General features: G+C 40.0%; 1 protein-coding gene across 1 annotated transcript; it reads right to left on the bottom strand.

The window, feature by feature from the left end:
- Positions 1 to 12,816: 12,816 nt before the first annotated feature.
- ATP5MJ (ATP synthase membrane subunit j) lies at positions 12,817 to 19,618 on the bottom strand. Its single transcript, XM_074996407.1, has 4 exons — positions 19,483 to 19,618; positions 15,101 to 15,221; positions 13,897 to 13,917; positions 12,817 to 13,001 (listed from the first exon to the last, which is right to left on the bottom strand). The coding sequence occupies exons 2-4, from the start codon at positions 15,219 to 15,221 to the stop codon at positions 12,976 to 12,978; spliced, it is 168 nt and encodes a 55-aa protein (XP_074852508.1). The 5' UTR covers positions 19,483 to 19,618; the 3' UTR covers positions 12,817 to 12,975.
- Between the last annotated feature and the right edge of the window lie 721 nt (positions 19,619 to 20,339).

Here is a 20,339-nt window from a genome sequence, read left to right as displayed (position 1 = left end):
GGGAGGCAGGAGCAGAGAGGCACACCTTGCCTATGGTTTTCAAAATAAGGGGGCTCTTTTGAAAGATCCCACAGCGGGTCTACACGCAAAAAGCATTCTTTTGAAAGTAAATCTAAAGAACTGGCACTCCTTTCAAAAGCACTCTTCTGTCTCCCTTTCAGGAAGAACTCCTTTTGAAAGAAAATGTGTATCAACACTGCAGGGCCCTTCTTTCAAAAGAGCAGTCCTCTTGGCACCTGTTTTTTCAATCCCTGGCCCATTCTTTCAAAAGAGCAGGGGTTGTGTGGATGCTCTCTTTCGAAAGAGCAGATCACTCTTTTGATCTACTTTGTTGTATGCGGACACTCTCTTTTGAAAGAAGTTCTTTCAGAAGAGATCTTCCGGAATGGCTTCTTTTGTAAGATCTCTGTCACGCAGACATAGCCAATAATAGGTACACTAAATAACTGGATAAGGCAATTATTGCTAGTTGTAGAAAAGCACTGAATCAAAATCAGACTTTTTGCAGGTTTAACTTATGTCTGTTTAAAAAAGGATTTGTGCTCTGACTATCATTTTACTATTTAAAGTTTGGTGTCATTTTCTAGTTACTGTTTTGAGATCCATTACCTTTGCATAGAAAGCTATAATTTTCCATTTTAGCCTGTCACCAACACTCCTCATAAGCTTGAAAGTTCATCTCTCTCATGAACAGAAGGTGTCCAATAAAAGATGTTACCTTGCTCACCTTACTTCACTAATAAAGGGTATCATGTGGGGGCATTATTTTAATTGCTCCTTTCCTATTACTTTTCTAGAAACCTGATTATATATCTGCATAGTATTTTTTTATTATAAAACTTGAGTTCCTTGATGCAGGGGCCGTGACAGCTATTTTACAGTGGTTGGATATAAACCAAAGAAAAGGAAGAAATTTGTAAAAAAGCCTTTTTGCGTGAGAGGTGACAGCAGCCGCAGTTCTTTGAAATTGACACGGCTCACTGCAGCACAGCTCAGTGCAGACGGGGCTCCTTTTCGAAAGGACCCCGGCAATTTCAAAATCCCCTTTATTCCTATCTGCTGTTAGGAATAAAGGGGATTTTGAAGTTGCTGGGGTCCTTTCGAAAAGGAGCCCCAGCTGCACGAGCCGCATCAATTTTGAAAAGCCGCGGCTGCCAGCATTCTAATGAGGCGCTGAATATGTATTTTAGCACTTCATTAGCAAACTTTTGAAATTTTGGGCTAGTGTAGATGTGGCCCATGAGTCAGATTTTCAAAGTCATTTAAGAACCTGAAGATGTCCTTAAGAGACTCATGGGATTTTAAAAGGCACGTAAGCAGTTTTAGCACCTAGCTCCCATTGATTTCAAATATAATAAATATAGTTGAAAATCTGGCCCCATCTCCTTCAAGTTTTTGGAATTAGTGTATCTCATCCTCTCCTACCTGGTTTTATTGATAGATCAGAAGAGGAAAACATGCTTTACTGCTTTTTCAACTTCCAGCCACTTGGTTTCTCACCTTTGAATGAACCAGTTCAATTAAACTAAATGTTCTCTGCTACTGCTAGCTAAATTGAAAGTCTGCTTCAATTCCCCTCCTACGTGATGTGTAAGAGGGATTTGAATATGACTTTCCCACATCAAAGAGAGTGACCTAGCTACTGCTAGAGAATATTTTAATGTAGGGTTTCTGCACCCTGTTCTGCTGAAGTTGTTCCACTGATTATAAATACTCGAATCATCATTGATCAGGGATTTCAATTTGTGTAACTAAAAAGAGCATATTAAAATTTAAAGAGGGCTTATTATCAATTCATATTATATTTGTATTTATTCAGATTACTTTTAGTAAATGCAGGACTTAATATAGGTTATTAGCATTTCAGATTAAAGAACAGATTTATTTTTAAAAAGAAGAAATACTTAATTTAAAAATACTTTGTAAAAATATTTTTATCCATCCTGTTATTTCACTTAAATGAGATGGTGGAAGTGCTGACTCTTTCACCTAAGCTGCAAGAAGCCTGATTTTTGTTTACTTCTGCTGAGTAGGTAGTCTTTCTTTTTTCATTCTGGTACCTGTAACTAAAGAAACCCTGGCTTTCATATGCTGGAAGGAACAAATTTATAACTTCAGTGAGATGAAACTAACACTTACACAAATGTCTTTTTTTAGGGGCTGGGGGGGTGACATGGATGGGGAGGAACATTCTCAGAGTACAGACATTAACAGACCATACTTCCAAAAAAGGAACTCTGAAAGGTGGAGCTTGTTTTTGTTTTGTTTAAGTTTTATAGTTTTGTATATTGTGAAAAGTTTTTTTATGCATCCCCTCTAAAGAACCACATGTGCATCTGGCTTAATACAAAATACTTACTTTGTAACACTAATTCTCTCTCATTATAATTCTATGAAAATTGGCCCTGAATAGTGTTTTAACTGAGTCATGACAGCACTAATAACTTTGTTTAGCAGTATGGCGCAGGGTACTGTAACAGATTATGTCAACAGAGGAAGATTATGAATCTCCAGGAAAGTTGTACAGCAACAATTTTGAAATAATTTTAGGCAATACTTCACACACAAGAGTAAGTCTGTTAGACTAAAGGACTTGTTTTCATTTGTCTGTCATAGTCCCAGCAATCTGACATAGCACAAGGTTGAATTTTAGAAACTGCAAAAATGGCAAGCAATATATACTGGCCAATTGCCATGCTCTAACTCCTCAAATTCATAATCAAATTATGTGTTTGCATCACCAGCCCATGTGATCAAAGGAATAAATCATGTTAAAATGGGAACACTCAGTTGTTTATTCTGTACACCAGTGTTTCTCAACCTTTTCTCTTTTTTTATAAAGTACCCCTAGACTTCTCTCATGTACCCCTAGGAGTATGCATCCCACTGGTCAAGAAACATGATCCTAAGGTAATCTGAGGTCCAGAAACAAGTGCCCTTCAACCTTTCCAGATTACTGCATCCTCTTCAGTAGTAAGATTTGTTTTGCATACCACCAACTTACAGTTCACTTAACTACTTACTTACAAAATCCTGCAAAAATATCACAGAAAATTACTACTGAAAACTTGCTGGCCTTCTACCATCTTATCCAATAAATGAATTGGAATAGAAATATTGTATTTACATTTCAGCATAAGGCCTATGAAGCAGTAGAAACAAGTCATCATTTGAAAGATCTTTCAGATTGTACTGACTTTGAATGTTTTTACATAATCTGTTGTAAAACTAAACAGGTGTCTAGATGAGTTGATGTCCCATCCCTCCCCCCACCGAAGATTGTGGGGTACCCCAATTGAGAACGTACCCCTGACTGAGAAACACTACTGTACACAATCTCCCCAAGAAGTAAGTTTTTCTGAACTACTATATTCATGTGTGACTTTACGTTACAGGAACAGATGGCTGATATTCTGAAGTTTACGCAGTATAACAATATTTAATTCTGAAGAGTCAGAGCAGAAATGAAGCCATATGATTTGTATACATATGGCTATATATATTTATTAATTGTTTGAATGCCTGACATCACATTTTCAGCCCTGTGCACTGTAGGTTAGAGATGGTTTCTGTTAACAACAACATCAATTGTATGCTTAATCCTATACACATGATGCTGCAAATGTGCACTAAATAGAGAGTCAGCTGAGTTGAATGCAGATCTGGTGAGATGCAGTCTTCTAGGATCCTCAGACTGATGGTCACGTTGTTCTTGTATGTAGTAGCTGCTTTCGTGGATGAGTCATCTTGTACTAAATATTAAATACCATCAGATTGGGGGTGGGGGTTACGTACATAAAAATCCAGTTCTGCTCCACTGTAATTTAGAATGATGTAAATACCACATCAAAAAGACTGGCCAAGCTAAAACCAAGGAATAGTGGTAAAAGCTCATGGGAAAGGTTCTTTTAATTTTTGCATATTTAGACATATTACCATTTTAGCAGTCATATTAATGTCTTGGATTTTTTTTTTCCGGTTGTAATCCTGAGAGCATTACCTGAACAAAATTCTGCCACTCCCACACTCCAGAGAGACACACACAGACACACCTTAAAATTAATCAATTAACATGAGTTCTTACATTTATACTAATATGTTGTTTATACTTTATTTCCAAACACCGCTTACATAAAAGATCCATCCAATTAAGGATATACTATTAGAGACATAAATAGTCTTTTCAAAGTAGTATTCAAGTAAAAGAGATGTTCCTCTTCAAAGACGCAAGGGTTTCCTGGTGTTTATATAAAATGCCATGAATATTTGTCATAAATTAAGACTATTTGTCCTGTAGCTCTGAAAAAGACAGAAGCATGTTTGTGACATGCATTTTAAATGCCTGTGTGATCGCTTTTCAGAGCTGTGTGTGACAGACAAGAAAATGGTGAATTGAAAAACATGTCAGCGATACAGGTGCTGTTTTTATTTAATTATCAGAAGGGTAGCTGTGTTAGTCTGTAGCCACAAAAACAAAGTCCTGGGGCACCTTACAGACTAAGATTTTTTGGAGCAAAAGCCGATGAAAGTTTATGCCCAAAAAATCTGTTAGTCTACAAGGTGCTACAGGACTTCTCATTGTTACTGTTTAACTATACAGCTCACTAGGAATCTGAGTCTCTAGGACAGAGAATGCAGAAAAGCATTTAGTTTTAGATGGTGAATTTTGATAGAAAGGCAATCATGGTAGCATTATCAGATCAGAGAAAAAAAATTTTTTAAAGGTAGTCACTGGGAGGTTAATTACCCTCAGCATATGGCACTGGTGAAACCATTACCGACGGAAACCCTCTTGTCTGGCACTTTTGGCCCAGCAACGTCCCTCATCTGGCAGGAAAATGGATGTTGCTGGACCACAGAGCTCCAGCTGTGCTGGGCAAAGCACAACCCTGCTGGTGTCAGGGAGTTCTCCATCACTGGAGATATTTAAGAGCAGGCTGGAGAGATATCTATCTGGGAAAGTCTGGACAGTTGTTGGTCCTGCTGTGAGGGTAGGGGCCTGGATTCGATGATCTCTTGAGGTCCCTTCCAGTTCTAGTGTTCGATGATTCTGTGAAACAAAGACTGCTATCTCTAATTGACACTGCAGGAAGAAGACATATAGGCAGAATATAATTCTCTCTAAAAGAATTCACACAGCATATGATACTAACTATGCAGCTTCTACAGCAATTTTCAAAGATCAGGAATTTGATTTTGCATCTCATGTGAAAGACAAACTGTTCTAGCAGCACAATACTTCCTAATATCATGCAGGGATATTAGTTCTGTGCTAGTCCAGAGGGAAGAGTGCCACCTACAGCATCACCAATATTATTTCCCATAGCATAGCGTTAGCTGTGTAAAAACTCCAACTCTTGTATTATATGATTGAACCACTACAATGATCTGGATGTTAAACAGTGAAGGTTACATCAGGTTGAGAAGCAGAATAATTAAATCCATAGTAACATTAAAGTTCAAAGGTGACTGTGATTGAAAAGTACTGATGAATGTTATTTCTATTTTCTGTCTACTTAACGTTATTCAGGTTGAAAATATTCTTTCTAGCAGCAACAGTCACGTGAACTGAACCTATGCACTGATTTAAAGAGTTCATGTTGCACTCCCCATCAGCACCTGGTCCAGGCTAGGTAAGGTAATGATCCAATCTGTGGAACAATTGGTTGATAAAACTTGGTCATGTGCCACCTGTTGCACACATCCTAAGAAAGAAAAATCACTGCTACACTCCTGTAAACTTTCCTTTTTAATACTAAAAACCTCAGAGCACTGTTTTGGCCTTTGGTCTTGAGCATTAAGAAAAATACAAGCAGTCTTGTAGCATCTTAAAGACTAACCATTTTATGTATTAAGTAAAGAGCTTTCATGGGTAGGAACAGAAAGCTCATTGCCTAATTAATACAATTCTTAGTCTTTAAGGTACTATAGGACCCCCCCCCTTTTTTTCGTGAACCTACAGACTAGCAAGGCAACTCCTATGACACTATTGAGCATTATGGTAATTGTTTATTAAGAGAAACCATCACTTTGTTGAGGGCCTGCTCCTTTGGCCATTTTAATTTAGTTGTATTATAACCTAGTGTCTGAAACACAAACAATTTTGTTCCATATAAGATTTTTAATAACACAGATTATAAAAAAGGAAGCAAAGTTGTGTTTTTTTGCTGCAACCCCTGGTGATATTCCTAACCTCATAAAAAGGCAGGGTGCTGCATTCTTTGTACTGCTTCAAGTATTGGCAGCAGTACCAGTCCTTATAGGATATAGAACTCTGTATATACATATTGCTTGGCAGGTATTAGGAAGAACTAATGTTACATTCATCTGTACATCTTTTCTTGCAGATATGAAATTTAATAATTTTTCATTCAATAGAGATTTGATTCTTTTAAACTGATCCCAGAGGTCATATAGTAGCAGCCCACAAATTAAGAAAATGTGCCTGTCTCTGAGGAGAAAGGATCTGATTCCATGCCAGTTGAATTCAGTGAGAACCATTTACTTGGATAAGGCTCTAAACAGAAAATCTCCCCATTAATCTAGATTTCATATGCTGATTCCCACCAGAATTGTACCAATGCATTATTTGAATTCCATCTCTTACACATAAGCTCCAACCACAGTAGTTCCTTTATAAACAAATCAAATGACCTTCACCTGCAGAGCTTATGGCTTAGTCTGCAGGGAACACAGCTGGAAAATAGTACAACAATATGATTAAATGGTGAAATTAAGCACATGTTATTTCCAAGGGTTACAGTTTTTAGTTTTGTTTACATTTACATTGTTTTCAGTAAGTTACGGAGGTGAAAATGTGCTAGGATTTATAAGTTTTTGAAGAAGTTTAATTTCAAGATGGAAGTGAGAGCAACTCAGAGACAGAATTTCTGACTTATAGGGCATCCCAGAATAAGGCTTAAAGACAAGAATGACAAAGCCATAAAGTGAGCACAAGTTACATGGACTGGGTAAAAAGGGCATCAGAAAGGAGGGGAAAATAGAAATTAAGGCTGATCTACACTGGAAAATTACATTGATCCAATCACATCACTCAGGAATGTGAAGAATCCACATCTCTGAGCACTGTAACTAAACCAATCAAAGTCTTCATGCAGATAGTGCTAGACTGACATAAGGTGCAAATACAGAGTTGTACTGACGTAAGGTTTGACAGGGCATTGGAGAGGTGAAGCTTCAACATGACCTTTTACACAAGGAATGGGTGGATGGTGAATCAAATTTCTAAAACTAAATTTTTACACAGTTCATTAGCTTCCCCATTATTGTTTTAATTAACAGCTGTGTTTTTCTCTTACAGGAGAAAACAGAGCATCTATGAGAAATGCCAGCAGAGCTAATAAACCAAACAAATTGTGAAAGGAAAGCACAGAGAGCACAGCAGTTAAAGTTTTACTAAAATATTTGTAAGTGATTACCACAATGGGCTTATGGATCTCAGGATTAGCTGACCTATTCCTTTAATTCACTAGGAACTTTCATATCTCATACATCACTTGTTTCTTTTGCATAACTACTAAATGACTTAGCAGCTTAATTTAAATTCCCAAATCATCATTATGATGGTGGTCAGTTCATTTAAATACATTGGAGGAAGGAATATATTGCTCGAGTGACTTGCCTAAAGTAACACAACAATTCTGCAGCAGAAAAAGGATTAGAATCCTGGAATTTCTAGTTTTGAGTTTCTTTTCAAACAAACTACAGTGCCTGCTCTACACCAGTCTTCCTTTCTACATATTGCTGAGCGTGCTATTAATTGGTACTGAAAGTTTTCTTTGCCACGCTTAGCCTGTATTTTCTTGCCACGCTTTCACTAGCCAAATTCTTAATCAACATATTTGGTGCTTAGTAGAGGAGCTTCAGTCTTACTACTCTTTCCTTCCTAGTAAATTTACAGATTTCCGTGACTGAAACAATAGAGATTCCACATGTTGATTTCCTCATATTTTTAGCTTCACTTCACCCACCTGGCGATATGAGATCATATATAATCACCTTTGTTTCCATTCTTTGGAAATAAAAAAAATGAAACTGCACTAATGACACTACACTGTTACATCAAAATATGACTGTGTATAGTAATGTATATTCCTAACTACTCTAATCAGCAGTTTGATCTCGCACACACAATTGTTTGTTTTTTAGATCATTTCCTGCAACTTTTGTCATCCTACCCACCAAAGTAAAAGTTCATGTGGTATTTTTCATACGTTACTACTTAGTCATAGGGAGGTTAAGTAGTTTGGTCCTATGACTAATGCTTCCTTGGCTCCGACAAATGGCCATAATGAGTCAGCCCAATGTCCTGTCATTGTATTATTATGTATGTATGTATTATGGCTCCTATTACAAACCAGTTCAGCTATATTCACTTCTTGGACCAGATTCTGTGCTCTATTTAGTACAAAAATCAAGCACCATGTATTCCCTTGTGGGTTCCAGGACTAGCTGTTCCAATAAGACGTCATATATGCCATGTTTCCCTTTAGAAAACCCATAGTGACAGTTTCCTCATTTATCAAAAAGAGCAGTACTTCTTGGGCTGTTATACAACACTCAACATTTATAGAAACTTTGAGAGTTACAGACAACACCTGAAAGATTTACTGAATAGATGAGTTAGAGCAGGGGTCAGAAACCCCCAACACAGATGTGAAGAGTGGCATGTGAGTTGATTTTCACCAGCACGAGACAGGAGCTCAGCTCGTCCTCCCCCAGGCAGCCAGGAGCTTGCTCAAAGCCAGGCTGCCATGGGATTAACAAAAGAACAGCTCACGCTACCAGCCACCACCTAAACAGTAAAAGCTCTGCATCTTAATTATTTATTAATGAAGCAGTTGTAAGAAAGACTATTACTGACTTTAAAAAGAATCACTGGCTCTTGGACCACAGAGATCAAAAGATCAAATTTCAACACTCCACCTCCAAAAGGTAGCTGAGCCGAGTTAGGAGGTACTGGACAGATGGTAAGTGGAGGTAAGGACCCTACAGTACCTGTAATATCATCTGCCTCCCACCCATCTCTCCAGCAGCAACATTTCAGAAGGTGAAGAGGGGACTGAAGACCCTTCCCAAACAGGAAGCAGTGCAACTGGAGAAAGCAGCTTTGATCACCCAGCAGAAGATAAGGAGATCCTGCAGCCTCTTTTTCTGAGGCACATTCTTACAAACACACAGATCCTCAAGTAGGAGCATGGCAGAAATGAGGTTTGTTGCTAAAAGTGGCTCTGGAGCATAGGTGCCAGTACAATGTTCAACAAATGCCGCCCTGGTCCTTTTGCAGCAGAAGTGTGATTTGGACCCAATCTACCTTCTGCCTCAGCTCCTTTGATAGATCTTGATATGCCTGAGTAGAATATGGGGAGAAGGAAGGTGGGAGCTGAAGGCCTGTGGAGACCCAGGTCCTCAGAGGTACCTAGTCATTGATCTGCTTTGCACTGGTCTTCACACGCTCTAGTGAAATCCTCAGGGCTGAATTCGGTGCTCAGTCTCCGAGTATAACATATAGGGTGCAGAAGGCACCCAAGGAAGAGATTCTCAGAAGCCAGCAAGCTGAGAAAGGAGCCACCTAAAAAAATCAGTACAGCAGAAAGGGGAAGGGAGATGAGAGAGATTTAGACGAGAGGGAGGCTGCTTCCTCCACTTGGCATCCTTCAGCTGTCCTGGAATAAGGCACCTAAACCTGCTCAGCTGAATAGGCAGCCCATCCCCTAGCAGCCAAAACTGTATTCTACTCATTGGAAATGGGTAGGAAACAATTCTCATCCCATGATAATTTTCCAAATATTTCAGTTAGGACACTAAGCAGGGGTGTGGGAAATCCAGGTTCAAGTTCCTAAACTAGCTGCTTTTGAACAGGGACTTGTCCCTACTTACAGATAGAGCCAATAGGCGACAGAATCCATTTCTCTCTCTGGCTCAATGAATAATTTATACAAAGTGCAATAGCTCAGGGAGCATCATTCCATTGCATAATAGCTAAAAACACAGTAGTTTGTAGCATGTAGCTGGAATGTGGGAAACGTTCAGATCTCTGGTCTGCCTCAGGTGACCCACCAGAAGACTACCTCCTCCCCTATTTTCAACAAAAAAACTTCCTGACCAGCCCCAGTGCAGATGCTTGCTTACAGCTGTGTTATGGGGATGCTGCAGTACTCTTACCTACAGGTGCCCCCGCCCCCCGTCTCCACCTTCAGTCTGATATTAGGTCTTGGGTGTTCTGTGAGCAGGCCTACAGAATTGGGCCCTACTAGCAAATTAGTGCTCAAGCGCAGTACAAAAATCTCTTTCTCCAGGGCCTCCTGTAGCTTTGAAATGCACTAGCTATGGGGTAGTGGCAGCACTTATGCAGATTTACAAATGCTACCTGACGCAAAACTTAGGTTCCTACAGTTTTAGGTAGTAGCTAAATGGTCTACTTGTTTAACTAAAGAGATAGATAGCAGCTGAAAGTACCTTGGAGAATGGGGTCTGATTACTTTCCAGTTCTTAGCTCTTTCCCTGTTTGCTCCCCTCCATACCACATCATTTTCTGGTGACTGGCATAGGCCCCACTACTAACAGCTGTAAGTAAAAAGGTATAAGTGGACTAGTTGTTCTTCTCTCCAGAGAGCAGATGGGTGCTAATGGTGGAATCATGTGAAAGAGAATGGTATATTTAAAGGGCTAGAAGGGCAGACTACAGAAGCAGTAGCTGAGGCACTCTAGAGCAAAAAGGGGTCGTGATGGGGTTAAGAGTACTCCTTGAGAAGCTGGTTGTGTTCAACAATTGAGTTCTATCCTCTCCTTGCCCCCTCAGATAGTCAGAGGAATCCAAGGGATTACAACAGCAGCAGGTGGTTCCCAATGTATTGCAGAGACCAATAAATTCACCAGCAGTAACTGTGCTCCAGAAACAACTTCATCATCATCTCTCTCCATCTTCCCTAATAGGATGATGGTGGCGGGCGGGGGGAGGAGACAGGGAATCTGGCAGCTGCAGCTCTGGCAGAAGTGCAGGTAGTGTAGCTCACTAGAGAATGGAGTCCACCCATTGTGGCTACAAGGGAATAACATCCTTACCTATTACTGAGTTTTAAAACTGGGTATTGGTCTTGGAAAGGAACTGTGACTGTGGACATCCACTAATATGTTTTAGGTTGCTACCTGTATTTTTCCAGCTCTATGCAAAAACAAAAACATGAATGTTTTACAAGTAAGTCACTTGTGCATGCAAGGCATTTTTCTCATGAACCCTGTAGCTACATTTGAACTACAAACCCTCTGGTGACAAACTGATTTATAATGGTGCAACTAGCACTCTCCCCCTTAATCAGTCTCAAGGGAACCTCTGTGATCCAGCAATTACACTGCTCTACCCATTTACTGTATTTTCATGCCCTATACATTAATTCAATTCATTTCAGTACCTGCTTCTGCTGCTAGTCAGTTTATAAAACAGCATTAACATGAAAATGACAATTCTGATCAGTTTTGCTGCTTCCCAGAGGACAGAATAACAGCAGTAAAGTGACTGGAGTTTTGTTAATTTCACTTGTTGATGCTTGGGAAAACTAAAAGTAGCGGCAGTGAAGCTATGACATCAAATTGACTTAACCTTCCAAAAGTGAAAGTAACGTATCTTTACAGTTGTGAGGACTAATTACATTGAAGAATTTTTGTTTTGTTTTTAGGAAAAATGCTTTAAATTCCATTGAAACAATTTTTTCAGGTTCCCCCACTTTCCAGCCAATGTTTCCCCTGTACCTTACTAAATGAAATTACCAAGTCCTGATTATTTAAATGCAAAGTTGTCATAGCAAATATGTACCACATATGGAGATATAATGGATACTAGAGAGAACTGAACAAGGAACTTTCAATACCAAGATGAAGATTTTTGAATAAATGAAAAACTCCTTTAACTGTGAACAGGTAGCAAGCTGTTGCAGTTGCTGGAGCCAGTTACAGCACCACTTACCTTAGCCAGATCTATTTTAAAAGGTTACATTAGTCAAAATTCTTATGGGTAGTTTAGACAGAGTAAACCAAATGACAAAAAGCAGCACTCTGTTTAAGCCCACTGCGATATCTTGAACCTGTGAAAATGCAATCAGATCATTTTCATAACATATAAGGACTTAGGCCTTTTATTAGATTAGTGATGCCTACTTTAAGTGCTTAAACAGAACACTACATGTAAGAGTGAAATGTTACTTGAACACCGTGGTTCCCAGTAATGCCATAGATTTTATAATCAATGAATACTGCACTGAGTATATAGCTTCTCAGAAGAATCACTCAAATTTAGTTCGACAGTCTCCTATAACATAGCCAAGATTTTATTCAAATAAAATATATTACTTTGTAATTTGAGTAAGTCAGTCACCAAGATAGCAGATTACCCTCAAATATTACTACGGTCCCATCCTACATAATACATACAACCAACACAATTTTGCTGGAAGATGGGAAAATGTTAGAAGTAAGTTAAATGCATATTGCATCTACAATGCTTGTAGATATTCAAGTTTGTAGTCAGATAAAACTATTACCTTATTTGCAGATAGAATGAATACAAAGCTGAGCAGTGCATAAATTTTACACTAACTGCTCACCTTCTCATTTTCCTAAGAATTCTGATGTAATCCAAAATTGATGTTCAGAGGCACAAGCAGCAGTTGGGTGCCCAGTCTGCATTATTTCTCGATGGGAGATAAGCACCTAATTGCTCTTTGTTCCTTTGAAAGTCACCCCCTCAACGACAAAAAGAGGTTGACAATTGAATGACAACTGAAACACACTCCAGAACACTTCTCTCTCAACGCATTTATTCAGCCTATGCCGTACAGTGGCTTATATACAGTTGTAGGACTATACTATGCTTATGAGGCCCAATTTACTTTCCCATGATGGTAGGTTGCTTCATTTATAGCACAGGAATCATGGAATGCATACTTGATGAAGAGCCATTTAATGATGGGAAGAAGCAGAGGATTCTGAAACAAATACACAATTTAGATTGTTCAAAAATAAAGTAATATATATTACAAATCTGTTATTCAGGACAGATACAGTTAAGCATCTTCAGCTATGAATATCCAAAAACTAAATGAACCGGTATATCAAAGTATTTGAAAATTCTTCATATATCTAGGTGTGTAGCCTACTATTTTAACACTTACATTATCAATTTTATTGCTTAAACATGATTTCACGGAGAAAAACTACCTCAACAGTCAAGATAAATGTATGTAGTTTAGTTATTGCCGTACAGTGTAATGTTTGGGCGGGGGGAAGGATATTTTAATATTGGGTAACATTTTTATGTACAAAACTGACAATCTGGAGCAACGAAATCATCTTTCAAGTCAGAATTAAAATAGGACAATTGTATTAGCAAAGGAGAATAAGAACATTCTGACATCTTTGTCACAAGCAATGATATATTTAAAAATCTCAAGAATTGCACATTAAAAGTTAAAATGAACTAGTTTGTTGATAGCTAAAAATGGTAACCTGTTTAAACTAAAAAAACTTCTATAAAAGGGTTAAGCCCACTGAATATATCTTTTAAAATTCTTTCTAAAAAGTTACTCTCCCAAACTCCAACTACTGTTTTGTGGCAGAGTGTGTTACACAAAGGAATAAGCATGAATGTTGCATTTTTGTAAATGTACAGCTATGCTACCTGGGCTGTAAATACCCTGACAATTATATCAGATAACACAGAGAACGATAACAAAGCCTGAAGATTTTCTTTGAAGACTGTTTTGCAATATCCACAGTATAAACAAACTAAATTTAATTTAATATGTTGGTCTATTTGTTTAAAATCTTATTTATGGTTAAAAGAAGATATACAATTCTCTGCTGTGTAACACTAATACTTACTGTCTGCTACTGCTTTTTTACCTAGAAAAGGAAGGAAAAAATTGAATTGTAAACAATTGTAGCTTTGCGTTTTTTTACTTTCATTTTCAAGTTTTAAGCTGCTCAAAAAGCTAGTATGCAACCAAACCTGGACCATAATTTACAGTGATGACAGGATATACACATGTTTTGAAGAGTTAAGTACCCCACAAAATATGTTTTATTAAACTAATGATCAAAATAAGCTGCTTAAAATCAGAATATACGGTAATATTTTATAACTGTTATAAAGTGGTGTAAGATCTCATAGCATGCTAATCTTTGGCTGTGTCCACACTAGCCTCCTCCTTTGAAGGGGGGCATGGAAATGACAAGGACATGGGAATATCAGCAAGCCACAATCATGCATATGCTGCACCTCATTAGCATAATGGCAGCCACACGAATGTCAAAGCTGCTAACTTCGAAGTGTTGACAAGCAGTTTAGCCACGGGCACTTTGAAGTATGCACCCAACTTCAAAATTCCCTTACTCCCAATTTGGGACACAGGCTTTAAGATGCAAGGAGACTTACCAGAAGAATTCTGGGGATCATAAATTAAGGCTATAATACTTTTCAAATTATATAATTATGCACATTAAGATAGCACAGTGCACACCAGATTCAAAATTAGGAAAGTGCAAAAGTAAGTTTAACACCAACTTTGTAGCACTCTCCTGTGTTTTCCTAGGTAGATTTTGGTCAAATACCAAGACCTAGAAACCTAAAGGTACTTTTTTTTTTTTTTTTTTTTTTTTTTTTTTTACACACATGACACTGGTTTGCAAAACTGCAGTTTTTCTGTGAAAGCTGCTCTGTTTCAAATTACTATTTGTTCAAAACATTCCAGATGACCAGCAAAAGCCCTAGCATAGATACATGTACAGTAGCACAAATGTGCTTTTGCTAGTTTAGTTTATCTGACTTTTAGAATCAGCATAAACTATAATGGCTAAAGTACTTTTTTTACTCATGTAAGCTGTGTCTACATGAGGATTTGCTGATATAGCTTTCCCAGTAAACTTTTTCTAGTTTAGACGTGGCCTTAATGAAGTGAGTAAGCAATTGCTAATTATTTTAAATAAATATATGGGAACTTCCAAACAATTAATTCAACAGTTTTATTTATAAACAAGGATTTCAAAGAAAGTACACTGAAGCTAAGATTGAAACAATACAACTTACCACCATAGGAAATTTTGTAATAGACATATGACGTTAAGGCCAATCCAACCCATATTTCCTGGTAAACTGTAGTGTAGTAAATCTTCATGTGGTGCCATGTCTTAGTAAGATATTGTATCATCTACGAGTTATAAAAAAAATTGTTATGATGGTGAATTTTGCAAACAAAAAAAAAAAAAGTATTGGGCAGAATCAAGGTCAAGAATACATATTAACAAAGGTACAAACAATGTCGTAACTATCCCAAACCCTAAACTTTACAAATCCAGAATATTCAGAGCTAAAGTTATAAGAGGCTGTTGTGTTCTACCACAAAAGAGAAAAGTGATAAGCACAAAATCACAGAAAATAAGAACTGGAACTTCAAGAGGCCCTCAAGTCCAGTTCCCTCCACTCATGGCAGGACCCAGCAATATCTAGACCAGTGATGGGGAATCTTTTTAGGGTCAGGGGACCACTGACCCACAGAGAAAAAAGAGAGACCAACAAACACCATCCCCTCCCATAACAACCCACCACCTCACTGATGTGGTGGTCCCTGAGTGAAAAACAGAAAAAGACTCTTCCCTTATTCACTCCCCTTGCACACCAGCCCGACAGCCTAAATGGACAGGGCCAGTAGATTTTGTGTGCCCCCCACTGCCACTGATAGGGTGGGGCCAAAAATGATGGACTCAGTGTGGGAGTGGGCTACAGGGAAGTGGGCGTGGGAGGGAGGGGAGATGTAGGAGTGTCGTGTGGGTACAGGGTCTCAGCAAAGGGGAGGAAGCACTTACCTGTGCAGCTCCCCACGTGCACGAGGCTCTGTGTCCCCTGCCACACCACACAGCCCCCTCACCCCTCCAGCCCCCCCATTCCTATTATCCTCAATTCTGGTCAATCAGAACAGTGGGAGGAAAAGCCTCTAGCCTTCCCTGCACTGTCATTCTCCTAGCCTAGGGAGGGGGAGCATGCAAAGCCACTCCCCCCCGCAACCCCAATAGATCCCATGGGCCAGATCAAGCCCCCATTTGCCTGACTCTGGCCCATGAAGTTTAGGGCTCCACATTCCCCATCCCACAGTGGACCAAATGTTGAGGGGTGAGTTCTAAGCTTCAGAGACCACATCAAGATAAGCAACAGGCCAGGGCCCTAGATTCTCAACTCCTGATATAGACCACCCCTGACAGAAGTTTCTCTAGGGCTATGTCTACACTAGACACAGAAATCAACTGCAGATATGCAATTTTAGGTACAAGTTGATCTTCCTCGGTAGCGTGGCTATAGTTTAATCTATTCTTAAAAATCTCCAGTGATGGAGATTTCACAAACTCCAGGCAATTTATTCCAGTGCTTAGCCACCCTGACTTTTAGGAAGCTTTTCCTAATGTCCATCCTAAACCCAACTCGCTGCAATTTAAACCCATTGCTTCTTGTCCTATCATCAGAGGTTAAGGAAAATAACTCCTCCCCCTCCCCCGCCCATCTCCTTATAACAACCTTTTAGATACTTGAAAGCTGTTCTCTGTCTTCTCAGTCTACTCCTTTCCATACAAAAGGAGCCAATTTTTTTAAAATCTTCTCTCACAGATGATGCTTTCTAGACATTTTATCATTTTTTTTGTTGTTCTCTGAATTTTCCTCCAATTTGTCCATATTATTACTGAAATGTGGCACCCAGAACTGGACACAATACTGTAACTGAGGTTTAATCACTGCCTTAATGGGTCAAGTCATCTACCACCGAGACTCATATCCACCCATCCTTATACTGCTCACAGTTGACTGCAACCATTGGAATTGTTGCACATAAATTAGATGAAAGGTTCATTCATTGAGTTACCTCTGATTTTATGATACCATTTAAGAGATGTTACCTGAACTTTTGATCTTATACTGTTTATAGACAATGTAATCATAAATAGATACCGTATTTAACATCTTATGGTATACTCTTTCATATCCAACATCCTATTATCTGAAACTCTCAAATAACTGGCATTTTAACCACAAGTAAATTTTAGTTACGTTTTTCCACAAGTACAGCACAGTGAAAGTAAATACAAATAAATACAGCAAATACTGCATACATTTACAGTGTACAATACTGTTGTTGGTAAAGTACTCTGCATAAATTTTTGTTTCTTAATATCTAATCTTGTTTTACTTTAGTAGGTATACCTCACTATTATTCACAATATTTGAAAATTCAGCAACCTCCTGGTCCCAGGGCTGCCCAGTACAAATGAGCTGACTGTGTTTACAGCCTACTTTCTTCAGCTATAAGATACATACAGATTCCAATTAATATTAACATGGAACGTTTGAACAGTTGTATTTCTTTATTAAAGTCAGATACATTTAGAACAAAGAAAAGACTAAGTTTCTTATGGGACACGTTTCAAAATGAATTTTAATAAACCAAGTAGAAAATTCACTTTATACTGTAGCAACATAGAAACCTTATCACTAGAAACCAGACAAACTAAATATTTTGCACAGGTCACTTAAAAGACCTCACATGCCCGTATGGGCTTGTCTTAAAAGGAAAGAGTATATTCTTAATTTAAATACTAGAGAAGACGAGATCCTAAAAGAGAAAATGCTCCTTACATCCCTTTATACCTATAATTTAATATTGAAATAGTTGGGTAAAAAGGATTTTTTCAGGGACTGCGATGAAGTAATTTTAAATTAGCAGTAATCAAAATCCTACTCCTCTCCACTCCTGAGCAAAATAGCAAAATACCTAGATTTACTTAAAATAGTTGAGCGGAAGAAAGAGCAAGAACATGGGTCAGAACAACAGATGCCCATCCCTGGTCTACAGAGCTTTACTGAATTCAAATTTATTTTTAAGAGTCTCTAACATTTTCTTTACCAACATGATATGTTCACCTTAATTCTGAAGAGCAGAATATATAGTTTACAAATTCAGAGGGAAATAAAACAAATGCCATTACTCCATGAACACTATCTTTGAGTCAAGGCCAAGCATCAAGCAGTATCAACATATTTCATTCTTGTTATGTCCATAAATGTGATATTTACAAATAATTTGGTAAAAAATTAGAGATGATATAACTTCTCAAAATTCCAAGTAAGAGTAACACTGAATTTCTGTAACTGTTCACTTTGTGAAGCTTAAAGCATTTCAGGTTACATGCAGTATATCTAAACCAAACACACAAGGATGAAAGACAGCAGCTAGCAAAGTGTAAGCACAGATTTTGCAAGGGATCTCAAGTCTAGGTCCCACTGACCTATACACTTAATAGGAGGTTTTTCATGACACCTGGGTGGGGACAAAGTGGGTGAAGAGAAAAGGAGATGAGATTTATGTTATCTATGGAGCAGAGATCCTCTCCTTTTTTGTCTGGTTACTCACAGGGCCAAAAAAAATGCTGTCCTGGTCCATTACTGGGGTCCAAACCACGATGCTAACATAAGTAGTTAATATGTAAGCATTAATTTAATGACATTTAACTTGTACTGCTGCAAAAACCTTGAACACAGAACAATGCACTGTCTTCCCCAGACTGCAGGGAGACAACTCCATTACAATATTTACCTTTCATAGTTTTCCTCATATGAAGCAGAATAAAAAACCTAGTATTGTGTTTTCACCGTTGCTGTTTGGGGCCAGGTGGAAGATTTTATACATTTCAAATTACTTCTGCTTAAAACAAGGATTAGGAGGCCATGCAGACTAACTGACACCTGTACCTAACAAAGCAAGAAGATGCTCTAATGTACACGGGAGTGTGGGAAGAAAAAGGAAAATGCATACAAAAATAACCTTTTTTCCCTACCGACCAAATAAAACAAGGTGCTCAACACCAAATTCATACCGCAACTATTAGTAACAGGCTAAAATGAATTCTCCCCTACATGTACGTACTGAAATGCCCAGCACCCTTCGGAACAGTTACTAAGACGCGGGGACCCGGGCATCGTACAAGGGATTGACCCACCTTTTACATCAGTTTTTGGCGTTAAAAGACACCCCCCTCCCCCCGAACACACACACACCTTGCGGTGCCTGCCGTCTTACACTCCCCCCTCGGGAAGGGAACTCGCACCACCGCGCATGGGGCCCGAGCTTGTAGGCTGCCGAGCAGCGTGGCTTCGTGACATCCGACGGAGGGAGAGCAGGAAAGGCCCGGTTCAGGCCCAAGGAATCGCCGCGCTATCCCACCCCCAGCACTGCCTGGGTTCACCCTTCACCGGAGCCTCGGAACTCCTTCCCCAACTCCAGGCCCGGCCGGCTCCTACCACCCTCCCCCAGTTCCTTAGCCGCCGGGCTCGGCTCTGGCCTGAACGCCGCATTTCGCTGCAGAGCCACGGGAACCAACCCTCCCACAGCTCCCTCAGCATGAAGGGCTGGACAGGACCAAACCCACCTTGGAACCGGTAACAAACAAGCCTCTGGCGAAGGTCACGGAACGGAACTACAGCTGCCGCCGCGCGCAGGACGCTGGGAAAAGAACGGCCAACGAGAGGAGAGGCTAGAATGTCTCGTGCCCGTGCCCGTGCCCGTGCCCGTGCCCCTCCCCCTCCCCGGAAAGGAACAGGAACAACAGCCCGCCCCCAGCAGGCTGTGCTGTCGTCACTGCAGTTTCCGCGGCGATGCTTTGTCGCCCACCTCAGCGAACTTCCTTAGTACCCTTCCGCCACAGCGCCCCGTGTGTCCTCCACGGCAACCACAACAAGGGACACTGCGCTTCTCCCTCCAGGGGAAAGAGTCCGCTGCGCCCCCTGTTGCGCCCCCCGTCGGGAGCAGCCTTCTCAGCCCATTGCCAATTGCCGAACAGCCCCGCTCGATGTCCGGCCATACTCTTAGCACCTGTTAATGCGGGAGACCCCGCTCAGCACGATACCTGCCCCAGCGCGACCCCCCGCCGCTCCTCCAGGCGAGAAGAGAGCTCAGGGCCTGCTCTTCACCCGTCCCTCAGGCCTTTTGCTGGAGGGAGGACGTCCCGCTGTCCTTTGTGTGACGTCAACTCAACGCCATGTGCCCACTGCACTGCCCAACAGCCTTGAACACAGAGCTTCCTGCGGGACACGCAATCTGCGTCCCCGTGGAGTCTGAACGTGGGATGGCCTGCAGTCAGGGAGAGGGGCGCGTGTGCCAGGCTATGGTGTATGTGTGTAACACCCGTGGGGGTAGTTAACACGGATGTTCGTGGGCAGGAGATGGAAGCGGGATTTTCTGGCAGTGGTTGGGATTCAGGGGGGGATGCGTTACGCTAGGCGATGC

Source organism: Carettochelys insculpta, chromosome 6, assembly GCF_033958435.1.
Source record: "Carettochelys insculpta isolate YL-2023 chromosome 6, ASM3395843v1, whole genome shotgun sequence".
Lineage (NCBI taxonomy): Eukaryota > Metazoa > Chordata > Testudines > Carettochelyidae > Carettochelys > Carettochelys insculpta.
The sequence above is the reverse complement of the archived record's forward strand: the minus strand, read 5'-3'. Positions and strand labels throughout refer to the sequence as shown.

Excerpts from the sequence above, each read along its gene's own strand:
- ATP5MJ (XM_074996407.1), bottom strand. The coding sequence starts at position 15,221 with ATGATACAATATCTTACTAAGACATGGCACCACATGAAGATTTACTAC. Across the intron at positions 13,918-15,100 it reads TTACAAAATTTCCTATGGTG|GTAAAAAAGCAGTAGCAGAC; the intron begins GTAAGTTGTATT and ends TTCCTTTTCTAG. Across the intron at positions 13,002-13,896 it reads TAAAAAAGCAGTAGCAGACA|AATCCTCTGCTTCTTCCCAT; the intron begins GTAAGTATTAGT and ends TATTTGTTTCAG.